General features: G+C 45.1%; 1 protein-coding gene across 1 annotated transcript in view; it reads right to left on the minus strand.

The window, feature by feature from the left end:
* LOC126291901 (proteoglycan 4) overlaps positions 1-19,882 on the minus strand; it is a 274,929-nt gene that overhangs the window by 102,708 nt on the left and 152,339 nt on the right. Inside the window, exon 3 of the mRNA XM_049985630.1 lies at positions 4,359-4,525. Coding sequence (XP_049841587.1) covers positions 4,359-4,525 — 167 coding nt within the window. The remainder of the gene's footprint in view (positions 1-4,358; positions 4,526-19,882) is intronic.

The following is a 19,882-nucleotide window of genomic DNA, read 5'->3' on the forward strand; positions in this document are numbered from 1 at the left end:
CAGTCGGGCGGGAGTTCAACCGGTGCGGGTCAGGTGACCACTCTTACCCGGTCAATCGCAGCGCGAGTGCCGTTCTTTCCTGCGTTGTTACACAGGCATTAGCAGCCAGTCAGCGGGCTAAGCGCCGCTTTGATCTGCTCCACATTGCCGGCGCGTCCTGCGGTGTGAGCGTTTTATTGGCGCGCCAGCTAACTCTGCCAATTAGTCCCGAGCGTACGGAGAGCTCACCAAGTGGACGTCTGCCAGCCCCGTAATGAAGAATATGCGCAACTGCTCTGACCCCCGTAACTCACACGGTTCATCAACAGCTCACATGGCGTACACACTAGAACACGTTCTCGTCGACTGAGATACCGAATCGCCTGTAAGCCCGTAACAGCAGGCAGTTTGACTTATTAATACAAGCTTCTCCGACTTTAATTCAGCACAGAATACTGTACATTTCAATACGTAAATGAAAAAAATCACTAAAAGAAGAATATTTACGAGGGACACCCCAAAAAAATCCGGAATAACTTTTCCGTGGACGGAGCTTGTTTAGTACGCATTTCTGCCGCTAGGCGTGTAGTATGTATTTCTGCCGCTAACCGTGCATAGCGCAACTCATTGCCAGTTAAAAGGCCGCCTGTGTTGTCGACCTGGCTTGCCCTGTTCACCCGCAGTGATCGTATTTGCTAGCTGTATTTTGTTTCGTTTTTTATTATGGCAAGTTTAAGTGAACAACGCGCAGCTGTGAAATTATATTTTCTACTCGGTCAAAATGCTGCTGAAACTGTTTTAATGTTGAAAACAGCTTACCAAGATGACGCTATGTGAAAAACTCAAGTGTACGAGTGGTTTGCTCAGTTTAAAAATGGCAACATGTCAGTTGGTAACAAACCTCGTTCCGGACGCATATCAACTGCCGGAATCGACGAAAATATTTAAACAATTCGAGAGCTTGTTCTCGCATTCATCGACAAACAATTGATCAAATGTCAGGGATCAGTAGGCTACTTGAAACTCGGTTCAGCGAATTTTAACGGAAGATTTGGGAGTGAAAAGGGTTGAAGCCAAGCATGTTTTTCGGGTTCTGACTGACAATCAAAAGGAACGTGGTGTTGAAACATGTGATGCTTTGAAACAACAGCTTAAAACTGATCCAGATTTCTGTCCAAGGTCATTACTGGTGATGAGTCAGACTGCTACGATAACGGCCCAGAAACAAAGCAAGCTGCCTCCAGACACACAGTTTACGGATGACTGAACAGACATGGTTTACTCACCCAGAGACCTGCAAGATACATTCCACTGATCCCTGGTCACAGGAGCGCCCCTAAAGTCTGGTGTCAAGAACACAGTACATAGTCATTAGAACAGTGGTCGCAGGCTATGTTCACAGACGACTCGATGTATGATAACGCAAGGCCCCACCGAGCTGCCATCATGGAGGAGTACCCTTGAAAGAAAAGATATCAGGCGAATGGAGTGGCGTGACTGTTCCCCAGACCTAAACCCCATCGAGAACGTCTGGACGCTTTCGGTCGACGTATCGCTGGACGTCTTCAAAGCTCTACAACACTTCAGGAACTCCGGCAGGCACTGGTGCAAGAATGGGAGGCTATACCCTAGTAGCTGCTCGACCACCTGATCCAGAGTATGCCAACCTAATGTGCGGCCTGTGTACGTGTGTATGGTGATCATATCCCATATTGATGTCTGGGTACATGCGCAGGAAACAGTGGCGTTTTGTAGCACATGGCCGGCCGGCGTTGCCGTGCGGTTCTAGGCGCTGCAGTCGGGAACCGAACGACCGTTACGGTCGCAGGTTCGAATCCTGCCTCTTGTATGGATGTGTGTGATGTCCTTAGGTTAGTTAGGTTTAATTAGTTCTAAGTTCTAGGCGACTGATGACCGCCGAAGTTAAGTCGCATAGTGCTCAGAGCCATCTGAACCATTTTTGTAGCACATGTGTTTCGGGACCGTTTTCTCAACTTATCACCGTGGACTTACAGATCTCTGTCGTGAGTGTTCCGTATGTGCCTATGCTATTAGAGCCAGTTTTGTGTAGTGCCACCACATTCTGCAATTATCCTTAATTTATGAGCGTGAGTGTATGTATGAGGGAGCAGTGCCACATCTCAATAATCGTAATTCACTGTGCGGCTGGCAGTACAGCTAAAGGAAGAAGGGTCCACACAGAAAATTAATCATATTGTGTATGACGCATTAGTGAGGCTAAACAATAGGCTCTGATTTAGCTAAAGCATCCGGTTGTATGGAGAAAGCAATGCTTTTGCATAAGTTGGAACATCACGGGATTAGGGAGGAAGTTGAACAATGATTCACATGATATCTGAAAAGCAGTGATCAGAAGGGTATGCTTCAGAGTCAACACTCAGCAAACAAATTGGAATCTGACTGGGGTCATGTAAAATGGAAGGGGCGGCGTCTACCACTCGTTACTGCAATGGATCCAGTGCCTTTCTTTATATAGAGGGTGTTTGAAAACGAACTAACTAGTTTTAATTATAAATTTAATGGCGAAATTAATGAAAAATTACATCAATGATTACATATCATAAAATAGAATTCCTTCAAGTTTTGTTTAATGTTAGTAGACGTCAACGTGGGATCCATTCGTTGTCCTGCACACGTCGAGACGATATTCCACTTTTCGCCACGTGTTCACCAACATTTCAGGTGTCACTGTCCCAACCGCCGCGACGATTCTTTCCCATAAATGACTGATGTCTCTGATCTTTTTTCTGTAGACAACATTTTTATGCGGCCCCAAAAGAAAAAGTCCAGTGGGGTTAAGTGTGGGCTTCGTGGTGTCCAAGGTATTGGGCCAACCATGCCTATCCATGCTCCTAGACAGCGAGTGTCAAGAGCGGTACGGATTGGATTGTTTGGGGGAAGAGACCAAACACCGAGGTCATCGGTCTCATCAGATTAGGCAAGGATGGCCGGACGCGGGATTGAACCGTCGTCCCCCCGAATGCGAGTCCAGTGCGCTACCACTGCGCCACCTCGCTCGGTAGAGCCGTACGCACATGGGTACTGTAATGAGGTGGGGCGCCATTTTGTTGGAAATTCACAAGCCCCTTTTCCTCCTCAATATCGTCCATTTGGGGAAAGACGTGCTCTGTCAATATGTCACAGTAAACGTTCCTATTTATTGTTTTTTCTTCAAAAGTGAAAGGACCAATCACACGATCTCCCATAAAACCGCACAACACATTAAGTTTGGAGGGGGGGGGGGGGCACGTTGAAGCTCAGTAACTTCATGTAGATGCTCTGCCTCCCAAATTCTGCAGTTATGGCGATTAACTGTTCCACTGACTGAAATGTAGCTCATCAGAAAAGAGAATCTTTTTTAAAAAATTGACATCATCATCAGTTCTGTGTAGAAAGTCAACAGCAAATTCATACCTTTTGATTTTATCAGTAGGTTTTATTTCATGTAATAGTTGCAATTTGTAGGCACGCAACTCACACAACATGATACACAGCGTCTTTAGGTACTCCTAATTGTAGACTATGTCCGGCTAATGAGCTCGTCGGGCTCTGAACACACGAAACACGGCCCTGTTCAACATCTTCAGTTCTTGGTCTACCTGGTAAAAATGGAAATGCACTGTGGCTCGGGCCTCCCAGAGGGTAGACCATTCGCCTGGTGCAAGTCTTTCGATTTGACGCCACTTCAGCGACTTGCGCGTCGATGGGGATGAAATGATGATGATAAGGACAACACAACATCCAGTCCCTGAGTGGAGAAAATCTCTGACCCAGCCGGGAATCGAACCTGGGCCGTTAGGTATGACATTCCGTGTTGCTGACCACTCAGCTACCATGGGTGGACCAGGTCTACCTCGTGATTTTGCATTTAAAACACTACCGGTTTCCTTGAAAGACTTTAGCCAGTGACGGATAGTTTTTGCTGTAGGTGGTTCACCACCACACTGACGTCTAAAAGTACATTGCATTATGACTCAGCTTTCACAAGCCAAATAACACAGTGTGCTTACTGTTATGGAGTACACATTGTTACTGAGTTGCTCTGCACTGCACTGCATGCACACCTGGGCTGAACTGAGGAACCAGGAAAAAAACAGCACTGGTGCCGTCTCAAGGTCAAGCAGACCTGCCAACTGCAAGGGTGCATGCACACCTGGACCGAACTGAGGAAACAGGAAAAAAACAGCACTGGTGCCATCTCAAGGTCAAGCAGACCTGCCAACTGCAGGGGTGCCAAACTTGGAGACTTGATAAATCAAACGCCACAAACTACAATAGTGTATGTCACTTTGTACTGATTCTAGCACACATGAAAAGTAGGGAGTACTTTTTCAAACATTATATATTATTGAGCCTACCTGGTGGCTGGTACTGATGCTGGGCCCCTGGTGACTGGTGCAGCAGCTCATCGGGCACCACCCTGGTAACTGGTGGCTGCGTGAACAGAGACTGCAGGCGCTCGCCGCTCATGTTGGCAGCACTGTGGCTCATCACCAGCACCAGCGAGCGGTCGCCGCGGTCAGAGCTGCGGAACAACGCCGGATTGGACCGTTACTGCTGTTTTATTCCTCTGACTACAAGGAAAGAAAGAAATGAACATATCTGCAAGTCCACAGTACACTTTCTAAAGCAAGAGTAAACTACATCTACATCTACAAGATTACTCTGCAACTCACATTTTAGTGCTTGGCAGAGGGTTCATCGAACCACAATCATACTATCTCTCTACCATTCCACTCCCGAACAGCGCGCTGGAAAAACGAACACCTAAACCTTTCTGTTCGAGCTATGGTTTCTCTTATTTTATTTTGATGGTCATTCCTACCTATGAAGGTTGGGCTCAACAAAATATTTTCACATTCGGAAGAGAAAGTTGGTGACTGAAATTTCGTAAATATATCCCGCCGTGACGAAAAACGTCTTAGCTTTAATGACTTCCATCCCGACTCGAGTATCATATCTGGCACACTCTCTCTCCTATTACGAGCTGCTTTTCTTTCACCCTTTCGATGTCCTCCGTCAATTCCACCTGGTAAGGATCCCACACCGCACAGCAATATTCTAACAGAGGACGAACGAGTGTAGTGCAAGGTGTCTCTTTAGTGGACTTGTTGCATCTTCTAGTGTCCTGCCAATGAAACGCAATCTTTGCCTCGCCTTCCCCACAATATTATCTATGTGGTTCTTCCAACTGACGTTGTTCGTAATTTTTACACACGGGTACTTAGTTGAATTGACAGCCTTGAGAATTGTACTGTTTAACGAGTAATCGAATTCCAACAGATTTCTTTTGGAACTCATGTGGATCACCTCACACTTTTCGTTATATAGCGTCAACTGCCACCTGCCACACCATACAGCAGTCTTTTCTAAATCGCTTTGCAATTGATACTGGTCTTCAGATGACCTTAATAGACGGTAAATTACAGCATCATCTGCAGACAACCTAAGAGAACAACTCAGATTGTCACCCAGGATATTTATATAGATCAGGAACAGCAGAGGTCCCAGAACGCTTCTCTGGAGAACACCCAATATTACTTCAGTTTTACTAAATGATTTGCCTTCTATTACTACGAACTGCGACCTTCCTGACAGGAAATCACGAATCCAGTCGCACAACTGAGACAATACCCTGTAGGCCCGCAGCTTGTGGTCAAAGGTGTCAAAAGCTTTCCGGAAATTATAAATACGGAATCAGCTTGAAATCCCGTGTCGATAGCGGCCATTAGTTTGTGCGAATAAAGAGCTAGTTGCGTTGCACAAGAACGATGTTTTCTGAAACCATGCTGATTATGTATCAATAGATCGTTCCCTTCGAGGTGATTTATAATGTTTGAATACAGTATATGCTCCAAAACGCTACTGCAAACCGACGTTAATGATATAGGTCTGTAGTTTGATGGATTACTCCTACTACCCTTCTTAAACACTGCTGCGAGCAGCGCAATTTTCCAATCTGTAGGTACAGATCTATCGGTGAGCTAAGTAGGGAGCTATTGTACGAGGTGCATTCAAGTTCTAAGGCCTTCGATTTTTTTACTCCTGACTGGAAAGAGATAGAAACATGCGCATTGTTTTAAAATGAGGCCGCATTCATTGTCAATACGTCCCAGAGATGGCAGCACCGTATGGCAGATGGAATTTTACCGCCAGCGGCGAGAATGAGAACTGTTTTAAATACTTAAAATGGTGATGTTTCCCTTACTCGAACAGCGTGCAATCATTCGTTTTCTGAATTTGCGTGGTGTGAAACCAATTGAAATTCATCGACAGTTGAAGGAGACATGAGGTGATGGAGTTATGGATGTGTCGAAAGTGCGTTCGTGGGTGCGACAGTTTAATGAAGGCAGAACATCGTGTGACAACAAACCGAAACAACCTCGGGCTCGCACAAGCCGATCTGACGACATGATCGAGAAAGTGGAGAGAATTGTTTTGGGGGATCGCCAAATGACTGTTGAACAGATCGCCTCCAGAGTTGGCATTTCTGTGGGTTCTGTGCACACAATCCTGCATGACGACCTGAAAATGCGAAAAGTGTCATCCAGGTGGGTGCCACGCAAGCTGGCGGACGACCACATGGCTGCCCGTGTGGCATGTTGCCAAGCAATGTTGACGCGCAACGACAGCATTAATGGGACTTTCTTTTCGTCGGTTGTGACAATGGATGAGATGTGGATGCCAGTTTCCAATCCAGATACAAAGCGCCAGTCAGCCCAATGGAAGCACACAGATTCACCGCCACCAAAAAAATTTCGGGTAACCGCCAGTGCTGAAAAAAAGATGGTGTCTATGTTCTGGGACAGCGAGGGCGTAATCCTTACCCATTGCGTTCCAAAGAGCACTACGGTAACAGGTGCATCCTACGAAAATGTTTGGAAGAACAAATTCATTCCTGCACTGCAACAAAAACGTCCGGGAAGGGCTGCGCGTGTGCTGTTTCACCAAGACAACGCACCCGCACATCGAGCTAACGTTACGCAACAGTTTCTTCGTGATAACAACTTTGAAGTGATTCCTCATGCTCCCTACTCACCTGACCTGGCTCCTATTGACTTTTGGCTTTTTCCAGCAAAGAAAGACACTCTCCGTGGCCGCACATTCACCAGCCGTGCTGCTATTGCCTCAGCGATTTTCCAGTGGTCATAACAGGCTCCTAAAGAAGCCTTCGCCGCTGCCATGGAATCAGGGCGTCAGCGTTGTGAAAAATGTGTACGTCTGCAGGGCGATTACGTCGAGAAGTAACGCCAGTTTCATCGATTTCAGGTGAGTAGTTAGTTAGGAAAAAAAAATCGGAGGCCTTAGAACTTGAATGCACCTCGTAACAGCGTAGTCTGAAAGGAACCTAATCGGCATACAATCTGGACCTGGCCAAAAGTTAAGCCTAATCAAAAATTTGGGGGATATATTCTGAACAGACTGCTAGATGGACGGTAGTCTTGTATCCTCGTCAGAAACTGAACCAGGAGTCTTCTTGCTTCCATAATGCTTGGAGATATCACCATGTCAGCTGTTACATTCATTGCTATAGCATGCACACAGTGTCTGAAGAATACCATACTGATGCTCCAGTATTTCCACGCCTGTTGGATATGTATGATTTGGGGCTGAAGTGACTTGTCAGTTGGTATTTAAAAATGACATTTTTGTTTTGTTTTCGCTGCTGCCGGTGGAGACCGTGAGAGATCGCTGATCTAGTACGGTCGACGTTTATTGAAGAACTCTGCCTGCAGTGCACTATCTTGGAGAATGTCGACACGTCATTCGACTTTGGTAGGAAAGACTGGGTTAAGCTCAACCGTATCCGGAGTTGTCGCAGTACATACGAGGCCACGCTCTATAAATGGGGATTCGTGGATAACCCAAGCTGTGACCGTGGAGCAGCTGAGCAAACTTTGGACCACATTACAAAAATGTGCCCTACTAGGGAATTCAGTGGATCAGAAGAGGACTTCATGGAAGCCACACCTCCAGCTATGAAGTGGATCCAAGACTTGGACATCGATGTGTAACCAATAACTTCTAGTCTCGCATGATACATGTCATATTTCTGTACATCATATCACATTGAGCACTTGCATATACCAGAAATATTTGATTCACTAGTTCCTTATTTTAAATATATTTTTATATACAGGGTGTCCCAACTATCTTGTCCACCCAGAATATCTCTGGAACAATAACAGCTATTGGAAAACGACTTCCACCGGTTTAAATGTAGGGCTGGGGCCCATGAATGTACATATTTGGAAACATTGTAAAACGAAAGCATATATGTTTTTTAACACGAACTTATGTTTTTTTTAATGGACCTCCTATATTTTTTCTTCGGCAATCCATAGCATGACAAAGCACATACTCAATGGCGTTGATTGCATCGCAATATTCCCATTACATCCCGAGATATTGAGACGCGAAGTTGACGCTTGAAACACCCGAATTGCGCTACTAGCGCACGTCCTGAGGCTCAGGCGTGAACGCCATGCTGCCTGTAATCGCGATGTGATTGACATGCGTAATCACACTTCCATACTTATCAAGAGGTCCGAAACGAATAATACGGTGTGCTGCATGGGGTTCACGCCTGAGCCTCAGGACGTGCGCTAGCAGCGCATGTCGGGTGTTTCAAGCGTCAACTTCGCGTCTTAATATCTCGGGATGTAGTGAGAATATAGCGATGCAATCAACGCCATTGTGTATGTGCTTTCTCATGCTATGGATTGCTGAAGAAAAAATATAGGAGGTTCATTTAAAAAAAACATAAGTTTGTGTTAAAAAACACATATGCTTTCGTTTTACAATGTTTCCAAATATGTACATTCATGGGCCCCAGCCCTACATTGATACCGGTGAAAGTCGTTTTCCAATAGCTGTTATTGTTCCAGAGATATTTTGGGTGGACAAGTTAGCTGGGACACCTTGTATATTGCTTTGCAATGTAATGATAATTTTTGTAAATATGCTCCTGGGCTGTATTACGATAGGCCGACAAAGTGGCCATGCGGTTCTAGGCGGTGCAGTCTGGAACCGCGAGACCGCTGCGGTCGCAGGTTCGAATCCTGCCTCGGGCATGGATGTGTGTGATGTCCTTACGTTAGTTAGGTTTAACTAGTTCTAAGTTCTAGGGGACTAATGACCTCCCATAGTGCTCAGAGCCATTTGAACCATTTTGTATTACGATAAATAACAATAAATGTGGGATACGTTGACTAACATTTCACCCTAATGGAAGTTGGTCTGCAGTATAGAAAAAAAAAACAGTAAGCATTTAATGCCTGTTGGGTGCCTTTGATATCACTGAAAATTTTCAGGTGGAGATTCCAACACGGAATGCCCAGAGCACGTCCATGTATAGCTTATAGCCATCTTTCAAATTGTGGAAATTTGTGGTAAGGTCTTATGGCACCAAACTGCTGAGGTCATCCGTCCCTAAGCTTACACACTACTTAATCCAACTTAGACTAACTTAATTTAAGGACGACACACACACACACACAAACACACACACACACACACACACACACACACACACACACACACCTATGACCGAGGGAGGATTCGAACCTCGGAGCCGGCCAGGGTGATCGAGCGGTTCTAGGCGCTACAATCTGGGACCGCGCGACCGCTACGTTCGCGGGTTCGAATCTTGTCTCGGGCATGGATGTGTGTGATGTCCTTAGGTTAGATAGGTTTAAGTAGTTCTAAGTTTCTAGGGGACTGATGACCTTAGAAGATAAGGCCCATAGTGCTCAGAGCCATTTGAACCATTTCGAACCTCCGACGAGGGGAGCCGCGCGGACCGTGGCAAGACGCCCACAGACCGCTCGGCTACCCCGCGCGGCAAATATAGGGAAAGCTCGAGTCATTGACATGACGGGCATGGGAGCATCTCAGAACGAGGGGTGAAGATATGGAGTCAGGATAACAATGTCGGAAGAAAAGTCGGCACTGGTCCTTCCAGAAATACTACACCAGGAGGAGATCATAGGAATGTTTGACTGGCTTCCACTAACTGACGGATGACACCAGCCGAAATCCGGGCAGAGGATACACGAAGAGTGTTTTTCCAGCATTCCAAAAAGTTTTCCGTTATGACTTTCAAAGGCTGTTTGCTTTCATGCCACAACGACTACTAGTATATATTCATGTTTACGGTTTTCACACGTGATACTGCTGCTGATGGACATTATTTCTGAATAGACTCGAAGTTTAATAATTTTAACACCCGTTAAATGCTGCACATATCCACAAACTTCGGTAACTGTTGGGGTGGTGCTTCATGGTGACTCCATTTCCGTTTCTGTCAATGTATCTTCTTACAGAGAGTAAAACTTGTATCCCTATTACAGGATGCTGTCATATGAGGTCCTTATGATGGTATCTTATGGTGAGTGAAGAAATGAACATCATTGACATGAAGAAGGGATATGATGATAGGACGTGTTAAAACATCAGGGAATGACCTCCTTACGCTACAGGGTAAAAAATTGTTGGGGAAAGACAGAGATTGGAATACAATCAACAGTCAAATACATCGATTACTATGCTATGTGCATCATTGAAATCAATTGCAATTAATCAAAATCGATATATATGGCTGGTTGGAGGTAAAAATAAGAACGAAAGATAAAATGTACTAGGGCATGGTGAAAAGTAATGCCTCCGAATTTTTTGCGCTGTTGGCAATATCAGATGAGGTATTACATGTCATGCATATTACTCAGTCAAGTTTCTCACTTCTCGTGCACAAGAGACCCCCAGAAAACTGAAAGCAGACTTTCGAAGAGTTTTTCCACACATGGATCTCCCGCTGCTTCAGCACGACAATGCTAGACGACATACGACTGCTGCGGCAGCTACAACAATGCGACGCCTTACGTTGGATAGTGATGAAGCGGTCCAGGCAGAGGTGAGATTGTTGCTCCATCAACAGAGTCAAACATCGTACAGCGAAAGTATCGACAACCCTGTCTCTCGTTGGGAGAAATATGTTAATTGCCACAGTGACTATGTTCAGAAATAAATATGTAGATGTGAAGAATAAAGATGTAGAATGTTAACGTTTGTTTTACTTAAAAATAGTTAAGAGTTTTCACAAAAAGAAGACGAATGTGTTACTTTTCAGCACAACTTCATAGTTTTCTTTCCCCACAATATGAACCAGGAGTAATTTCCGCACCTGCCTACAGTGCGGTTTTTGCAAAACTGTCCTGTGACTAGCATACAAGGTTTTTTATCCCGCCTGGATAGGCGATGCGTGGGTCTACTCCTGTGACCTGCTTCTGTAATATAGGCCGAGAGTGAAGGAGGCGAGTAGAGGTAGGAGAGGTGAAGCACTTCGGTGCTGCATGTAACACTTTTAAAAGAGTAAAAAAAACAAGTAAATATCAACTTCATATAATTCACAGCTGCAAAATACTAACACGAATTCTTTACAGACGAATGGAAAAACTGATAAAAGCCAACCTCGGGGAAGATCAGTTTCGATTCCGTAGAAATGTTGGAACACGTGAGGCAATACTGGCCCTACGACTTATCTTAGAAGCTAGATTACGGAAGGGCAAACCTACGTTTCTAGCATTTGTAGACTTAGAGAAAGCTTTTGACAACGTTGACTGGAATATTCTCTTTCAAATTCTGAAGGTGGCAGGGGCAAAATACAGGGAGCGAAAGGCTATTTACAATTTGTACAGAAACCAGGTGGCAGTTATAAGAGTCGAGGGGCATGAAAGGGAAGCAATGGTTGGGAAGGGAGTGAGATAGGGTTGTACCCTCTCCGCGATGTTATTCAATCTGTATATTGAGCAAGCAGTGAAGGAAACAAAAGAAAAATTCGGAGTAGGTATTAAAATCCATGGAGAAGAAATAAAAACTTTGAGGTTCGCCGATGACACTGTAATTCCGACAGAGACAGCAAAGAACCTGGTAAAACAGTTGAACGGAATGGACAGTGTCTTGAAAGGAGGGTATAAGATAAAAATCAACATAAGCAAAACAAGGATAATGGAATGTAGTCGAATTAAGTCGGGTGATGCTGAGGGAATTAGATTAGGAAATGAGACACTTAAAGTAGTAAAGGAGTTTTGCTATGTGGGGAGCAAAATAACTGATGATTTCGTAGAAGAGAGGATATAAAATGTTTATGAAGAAGAGAAATTTGCTAACATCGAGTATAGATTTAAGTGTCAGGAAGTCATTTCTGAAAGTATTTGTATGGAGTATAGCCATGTATGGAAGTGAATCATGGACGATAAATAGTTTGGACAAGAAGAGAATCGAAGCTTTCGAAATGTGGTGCTACAGAAGAATGCTGAAGATTAGATGGGTAGATCACATAGCTAATGAGGAAGTATTGAATCGGATTGGGGAGAAGAGAAGTTTGTGGCACAACTTGACCAGAAGAAGGGATCGGTTGGTAGGACATCAAGGGATCACCATTTTAGTATTGGAGGGCAGCGTGGAGGGTAAAAATCTTAGAGGGAGACCAAGAGATGACTACACTAAGCAGACTCAGAAGGATGTAGGTTGCAGTAGGTACTGGGAGATGAAGAAGCTGGCACAGGATAGATTAGCATGGAGAGCTGCATCAAACCAGTCTCAGGACTGAAGACCACAACAAGAACAAGATAACTTTGGCTAGGATGAGCATGGAGGTGTGAAGCCGTAGTCCATGTCTAATCTTGTGAAGTTAGGATGACTGTTCTGTATAATCTCAAAACTAACAGATACTCGTTGCTGTCCAAACTTAAACTGAACGTAACTAATACAAAGTCTCAATTGCAAGTTAGCCCATTCGGTAGTAGAAGCGATATTTCCAGGATGTCTGCTCTTGACGAAAATGGGCCGAAATCAAGACGGCACTCCCTGAGCTCCAGAGCGTCGGCCAGAGAGCGCTGTGGTCGGCGTCGTCAATCTTCTCCCGTAGTGCCGACTTACGAGAGCGTTCACCTACGTTGTGGCGTCGTAACTATCGACGCCACACAAGGTGTGTTCAGAACATTCCGGAACTTTGTCCACAAAGCTTTCCTACGCTTATCTGTTACTCAGTGTGGGTGGTCTCCTCTGAAATACTCTCCTCCACGCCGGCTGAAGTGGCCGACGGGTTCTAGGCGCTTCAGTCTGGAACCGCGCGACAGCTACGGTCGCAGGTTCGAATCCTGCCTCGGGCATGGATGTGTCTGATGTCCTTAGGTTGGTTAGGTTTAAGTAGTTCTAAGTTCTAGGGGACTGATAAGCAAGGCAGTTAAGTCCCATAGTGCTCGGAGCCATACTCTCCTGCACAATTGAAACACGGCTCCCAACGCCGTTTCTCATTCTGGAAGCAGTCTTGGTACGACTCGTGCTTGGTTGAGCGAAGTGCCGTTGGCGAATTTTCTTTTATCTCGTCTGTCGCTGCAAACCTTCGTTCTTTCAACGGAATTGTCAACTTTGGAAACAAAAAACAGTCTCCAGAGTCCTGGTCTGGACAATACGGAGGATAAGGCAACACTGTGAGTTCGTTTTTTCTCCAATAGTCACGCACCAACACGAATGTGGGTGTGCGTTATTGTGACGCAAGAGCTATGAAATGCGTCGCCATATTTCAGGCCGTTTCCATCTCACATTTTCTCGCGGGCGCCGCCACACGTCCCGATAATACCATCGATTAACAGTTTGTCCCTGTAGCACGAATTCATGATGAACTAATCCTGTAGAGTCGAAGAAAACTACCAGCATGGATTTGACATTTGACCTGACCCGAGGAGCTTTTGGTCTTGGAGAGCCTTTCTCTAGCATTGTGAAGAGTGAATCGAGGTCTCAACATCGTAGGCCCACGGCTCATCACCAGTTATCATGCTCTTAAGGAACATCTGGTTCTCATTTGAGCGATCCAAAAGCTCTTCAGAATGCGAGGTGATGGTCTTTCTGGTCTTCCCTAATGAGCTGTGGGACGAACTTGGTGGCAACACGATGCTTTCCAAGATACTGTGTCAGGATTTCGTGACATGATCCAACTGAAACGTTACATTCCTCTGCAATCTCTCGCACAGTCAGTCTTCGATGGGCATGCACAATTTCGTTGACGTTCCCGACACGAGCGTCGTCGGTAAACGTAGAAGAACGTTCTGAACGAGGGTCATCTGTAACTTCCGTGCGGCAATTTTTAAATTGCGTGAACCACTCGCAACACGCGAGTACGGCTCAAGCACTCATCACCGTAGGCTTCCTGTACCATTTGGCATCTCTCTGTAAAGGTTTTCTTGCGTTTCACGCAAAATGCAGATGTTGCTCCTTTAAGTCTGCCATCTCGAAATTCCCAATCTGTGCGACAGAACTTTCTACCCAATACAGCACTGAACAATAGCTAGCAAACGTAAAACAATGAAACTTCCTGCAGCTACACATTAAACGGAGACGTGTGAAGGGGTGCCAACGGCATTTCGCTCCAACACACCATTGGCGCGGAATTACGAATGTTCCGGAATTTTTTGAACAGACCTCGTAAACCAGAGTTAAAAAGAGGAATGAAATCGGAATAATTAATCCCCACGGAGAAATGAGATGTGTATCAGTATGAGCGATTGCCATAGAAAACAGAGGTTACGTTTTTATAGTAGACTGCATGGTTCATGTAAGTAAGAGGCAACTCTGGAAGCATATTGCCGTGAGCTGCAGGCGCACAGCGGGTAAATTAGCCGGACAGCGGAGCCCATCCCCAGGAGAATCCTCAGAAGCCACTAGCCGCCAGCTGCACATGCCAATGCCCTCTATTGGCCAGCTTTTCTTTCAGAAGTTACCGCTGAATCCACTATACAGATACGATCTTCTGTAGTGTAGGACCACCACCAGAGTGGGAGGGGGAGATATCCCGTTTTGGTGAGGTTCGCAGCGGCACTTTTACGAACAGAATGCATAAAACAGTTTCTCCAATATACATCGTCCCCAGCAGATAAAATCAGAAAGAGAAGGGAGAACGCAAAAATTAGGTCATATTTCACAACATGGGGCACCACCGAGTAGGGGCACTACAAAAACCGCACGTTTAATGCAGTGTAAGAAAAGCCATGACTATCTAGCTATCGCTTGCGCCGTGTCCGTGGCCGTATGGTCTTCCTGCCCCCGTACCCCCCCAGGACGGAATCAGTGTACCCCAGCTATCTGCCTCTAGTGTAAATCGTGAAATAGTGTGAATGTGATTTAAATGTCTTTGAGTCCAGTAACTGAGGCGAGACGTGGGAACCAGCCCAGTATTCACCTAGTAGGGTGTGGTAAACCGCCTAAAAGCCACATCGAGGCTGGCCGGCACACCGGATTCGATCCGGGGCCGGCGCGCCTACCTGTGTCCAGGAAGCAGCGCGTTAGCGCTCTCGGCTATCCTGGCGGGTTAAGAAAAGCCACACCTGACTAACATAAATAATTTAGAAGTTACAGACAGAAAAACTCTCGACTACTGTGTTGAGGTTCCACCTCTTGGGCCACAGACCGACACAGAAAGATATCAGGACACAGTTTTTCAGTGCCAAGTGTCAGAGAGTGTAGTACTGATTAGCCGCCTGAAACCAGAGCCAGAGAAACGGACCACTTATTTTAAGGCGGTTGTTCCCAAACTTTCTTAGACCATTACCCCTGGGAGCAGTCAGATATTAACTGGTACCCCCGACCTTCTCTCCCCCCCTTCCGGCTCCCCGCCCCCCCCCCCCTCCCCTGGACTCCCCCGCATTATCACCAACTTTAGCACCTAACTAAACTGTAGAATGAAAGACTTTTCTAGGAACACTTTTATTTTTAAAATGGTGAAACCTGTATGATATTTAGTTTGTGCGTCTGTTTGTGTGTGTGGGTGTATGTGTCGGGGGGGGGGGGGGGGGGGGAGGGGGGGAACGAAGGTGTTAGAATGCATGACGAAAGAAGTCGTGGAGCATCGCAAGTGCTACCCAAACGTCTTCTCGGGTAAGAAAACTTACTGTCGACAGTGAGGGTTGACATTTGTTACAAAACACGCTTCCCTTGCATTACGCGTCTCCATTGCGGCACTTGCAAGACCTGCAAACTGCAACCCCATTTAAAATTAACCAAGTTAAAATGTGTGCACTGTTCTTAATGTTCGTTAATCGCTTGATTTCTGCACTCCTGAACTGGCAGAAATTGGATGACTTCACGTTGTTAATGCCTTGTGTCTGACCAAAGGCACAAATAGTAATAGTAGTAGCAATAACAATACTAAGACCTTCGCAAACCTTAAAGGGTATAACCCTCAAAATGCTTGCTTCCGAAAACCTTATGGTAGTTTAGCACTACGCGATGAAGAAAATTGTGAAGTACTATCCGAATATTTTGAAACACTACTAAACTGTCCAGAACCAACAGACACCCTCCCAATATCCAACACCAAAGCCCTGCAACAAAACGATTCTACACCGCCAACAGAAGAATAAATTATCAAACACATAAGAAAACGTCCAAAATTGAGGAATATTCTAACGCAGAGACAGACATGAGGAAAATACGCCTCAAATTCTATGTCCACAAAATGAAGCTTCCCGAAGACAGACAAACAAAAAGAACAGCAAGCCCGCATCTCGTGGTCGTGCGGTAGCGTTCTCGCTTCCCACGCCCGGGTTCCCGGGTTCAGGGATTTTCTCTGCTTCGTGATGGCTGGGTGTTGTGTGATGTACTTAAGTTAGTTAGGTTCAAGTAGTTTTAAGTTCTAGGGGACTGATGACCATAGATGTTAAGTCCCATAGTGCTCAGAGCCATTTGAACCATTTTCAAGAACAGCAATATACGTAAATTACTTCGCTAATGGAGGAGAATGGATCCAAAATGTGAAAAATGACTTGGAATTAGCCAAAATTACCAAATAAGAAATAGACGTAAAGAACAATTTTAGAATAAAAGTAGAAAAATAGGAGGTTAAACCAGAGACAAAAGCCGAAGAACCGGAACAAAATGGCGCGAAGAAAGAAAAGCTAAATTCTCGCAAATGATAAAAACCGGCGGGCAAATAAAAAGAACTAGAAGAATAAGAAGAACAAAAAATGAACCATCTTTATTTTCCACTCTCTGAGCTTTGCAACTAATAATAATAATAATAATAATAATAACAATGTTTACAGCACAATAACACCCCTTATTTAGTTACTGCTGTGTCGTGCTGTCAATTACCCAGGTTGACAACCACTGTTTTAAGGCATCTTTTTACTGGTTGGCGTTCGAAATATCCATAGTTTAGCCAATTGAATTGGCGTGGCGAACGAAACCGAGAAAACGCGAGTCTTCCTTTCAGCAAGCATTCGATGCTCCACCGTCAGGCATACTTGTTCAAAACCGGTGGTAGGCAGATAACATCTTCCGAGATTGTCCTAAATTCTTTCTCCGAAAATTATTTCGAGCAGTTAGTCCACGAACCCACGCGAATTGTAAATGGTTGCGAAAACACACTTGACCTCTTAGCCACAAACAATCCAGAGCTGATAGAGAGCATCATGACTGATACAGGGATTAGTGATTACAAGGTCGTTGTAGCTAGGTTCAATATAGTTTCTTCCAAATCCATCAGAATCAAACGCAAAATAAACTTATTTAAAAAAGCGGATAAAGTGTCACTAGAAGCTTTCCTAAACGACAATTTCCATTCCTTCCGAACTGACTATGCAAATGTAGACGAGATGTGGCTCAAATTCAAAGATATAGTAGCAACAGCAATTGAGAGATTCATACCTCATAAATTGGTAAGAGATGGAACGGATCCCCCGTGGTACATAAAAAAGGTCCGAACGCTGTTGCAGAGGCAACGGAAAAAGCATGCGAAGTTCAGAAGAACGCGAAATCCTGAAGATTGGCTAAAATTCACAGACGTGCAAAATTTGGCACGGACTTCGATGCGAGATGCCTTTAATAGGTTCCACAACGAAACATTGTCTCGAAATTTGGTAGAAAATCCGAAGAAATTCTGGTCGTATGTAAAGTACACAAGCGGCAAGACGCAGTCAATACCTTCGCTGCGCAGTGCCGATGGTACTGTTACCGACGACCGTGCCGCTAAAGCGGAGTTATTGAACGCAGTTTTCCGAAATTCCTTCACCAGGGAAGACGAATGGAATATTCCAGAATTTGAAACACGAACAGCTGCTGGCATGAGTTTCTTAGAAGTAGACACCTTAGGGGTTGCGAAGCAACTCTGATCGCTTGATACGGGCAAGTCTTCAGGTCCAGATTGTATACCGATTAGGTTCCTTTCAGATTACGCTGATACTATAGCTCCCTACTTAGCACTCATATACAACCGCTCGCTCACCGATAGATCTGTACCTACATATTGGAAAATTGCGCAGGTCGCACCAGTGTTTAAGAAGGGTTGTAGGAGTAATCCATTTAACTACAGACCGATATCATTGACGTCGGTTTGCAGTAGGGTTCTGGAGCATATACTGTATTCAAACACTATGAATCACTTCGAAGGGAACGGTCTATTGACACGTAATCAGCATGGCTTCAGAAAACATTGCTCTTGTGCAACGCAGCTAGCTCTTTATTCGCACGAAGTAATGGCCGCTATCGACAGGGGATCTCAAGTTGATTCCGTATTTCTAGATTTCCGGAAAGCTTTTGATACCGTTCCTCGCAAGCGACTTCTAATCAAGCTGCGGACCTATGGGGTATTGTCTCAGTTGTGCGACTGGATTCGTGATTTCCTGTCAGGAAGGTCGCAGTTCGTAGTAATAGACGGCAAACCATCGAGTAAAGCTGAAGTGATATCAGGTGTTCCCCAGGGAAGCGTCCTGGGACCTCTGCTGTTCCTGATCTATATAAATGACCTGGGTGACAATCTGAGCAGTTCTCTTAGATTGTTCGCAGATGATGCTGTAATTTACCGTCTAGTAAGGTCATCCGAAGACCAGTATCAGCTGCAAAGCGATTTAGAAAAGATTGCTGTATGGTGTGTCAGGTGGCAGTTGACGCTAAATAACGAAAAGTGTGAGATGATCCACATGAGTTCCAAAAGAAATCCGTTGGAATTCGATTACTCGATAAATAGTACAATTCTCAAGGCTGTCAATTCAACTAAGTACCTGGGTGTTAAAATTACGAACAACTTCAGTTGGAAGGACCACATAGATAATATTGTGGGGAAGGCGAGGCAAAGATTGCGTTTCATTGGCAGGACACGTAGAAGATGCAACAAGTCCACTAAAGAGACAGCTTACACTACACTCGTTCGTCCTCTGTTAGAATATTGCTGCGCGGTGTGGGATCCTTACCAGGTGGAATTGACGGAGGACATCGAAAGGGTGAAAACAAGAGCAGCTCGTTTTGTATTATCACGTAATAGGGGAGAGAGTGTGGCAAATATGATACACGAGTTGGGATGGAAGTCATTACAGCAAAGACGTTTTTCGTCGCGGAGAGATCTTTTTACGAAATTTCAGTCACCAACTTTCTCTTCCGAATGCGAAAATATTTTGTTGAGCCCAACCTACAGAGGTAGGAATGATCATCAAAATAAAATAAGAGAAATCAGAGCTCGAACAGAAAGGTTTAGGTGTTCGTTTTTCCCGCGAGCTGTTCGGGAGTGGAATAGTCGAGAGATAGTATGATTGTGGTTCGATGAACCCTCTGCCAAGCACTTAAATGTGAATTGCAGAGTAGTCATGTAGATGAAGATGTAGATCTCCACCACCGGGACTCGTCACCACCAGATACTTCTCCACACCTCGTTAGCCGAGCAACCTCTCTGAATAGGTGACCTGGCGACTTGGAAAATTATCCTGCTGAGTTGAACCTAGTCGCCAACGCGACCAGCGACTGTTTTCGGAGCCACATCAGCCTCCATTTGCACATCAACATCATGAGACTATTGGTAGCCAGCCGGCCGCTACGGCCGAAAGGTTCTAGGCGC

Source organism: Schistocerca gregaria, chromosome 9 (genome assembly GCF_023897955.1).
Source record: "Schistocerca gregaria isolate iqSchGreg1 chromosome 9, iqSchGreg1.2, whole genome shotgun sequence".
Classification (NCBI taxonomy): domain Eukaryota; kingdom Metazoa; phylum Arthropoda; class Insecta; order Orthoptera; family Acrididae; genus Schistocerca; species Schistocerca gregaria.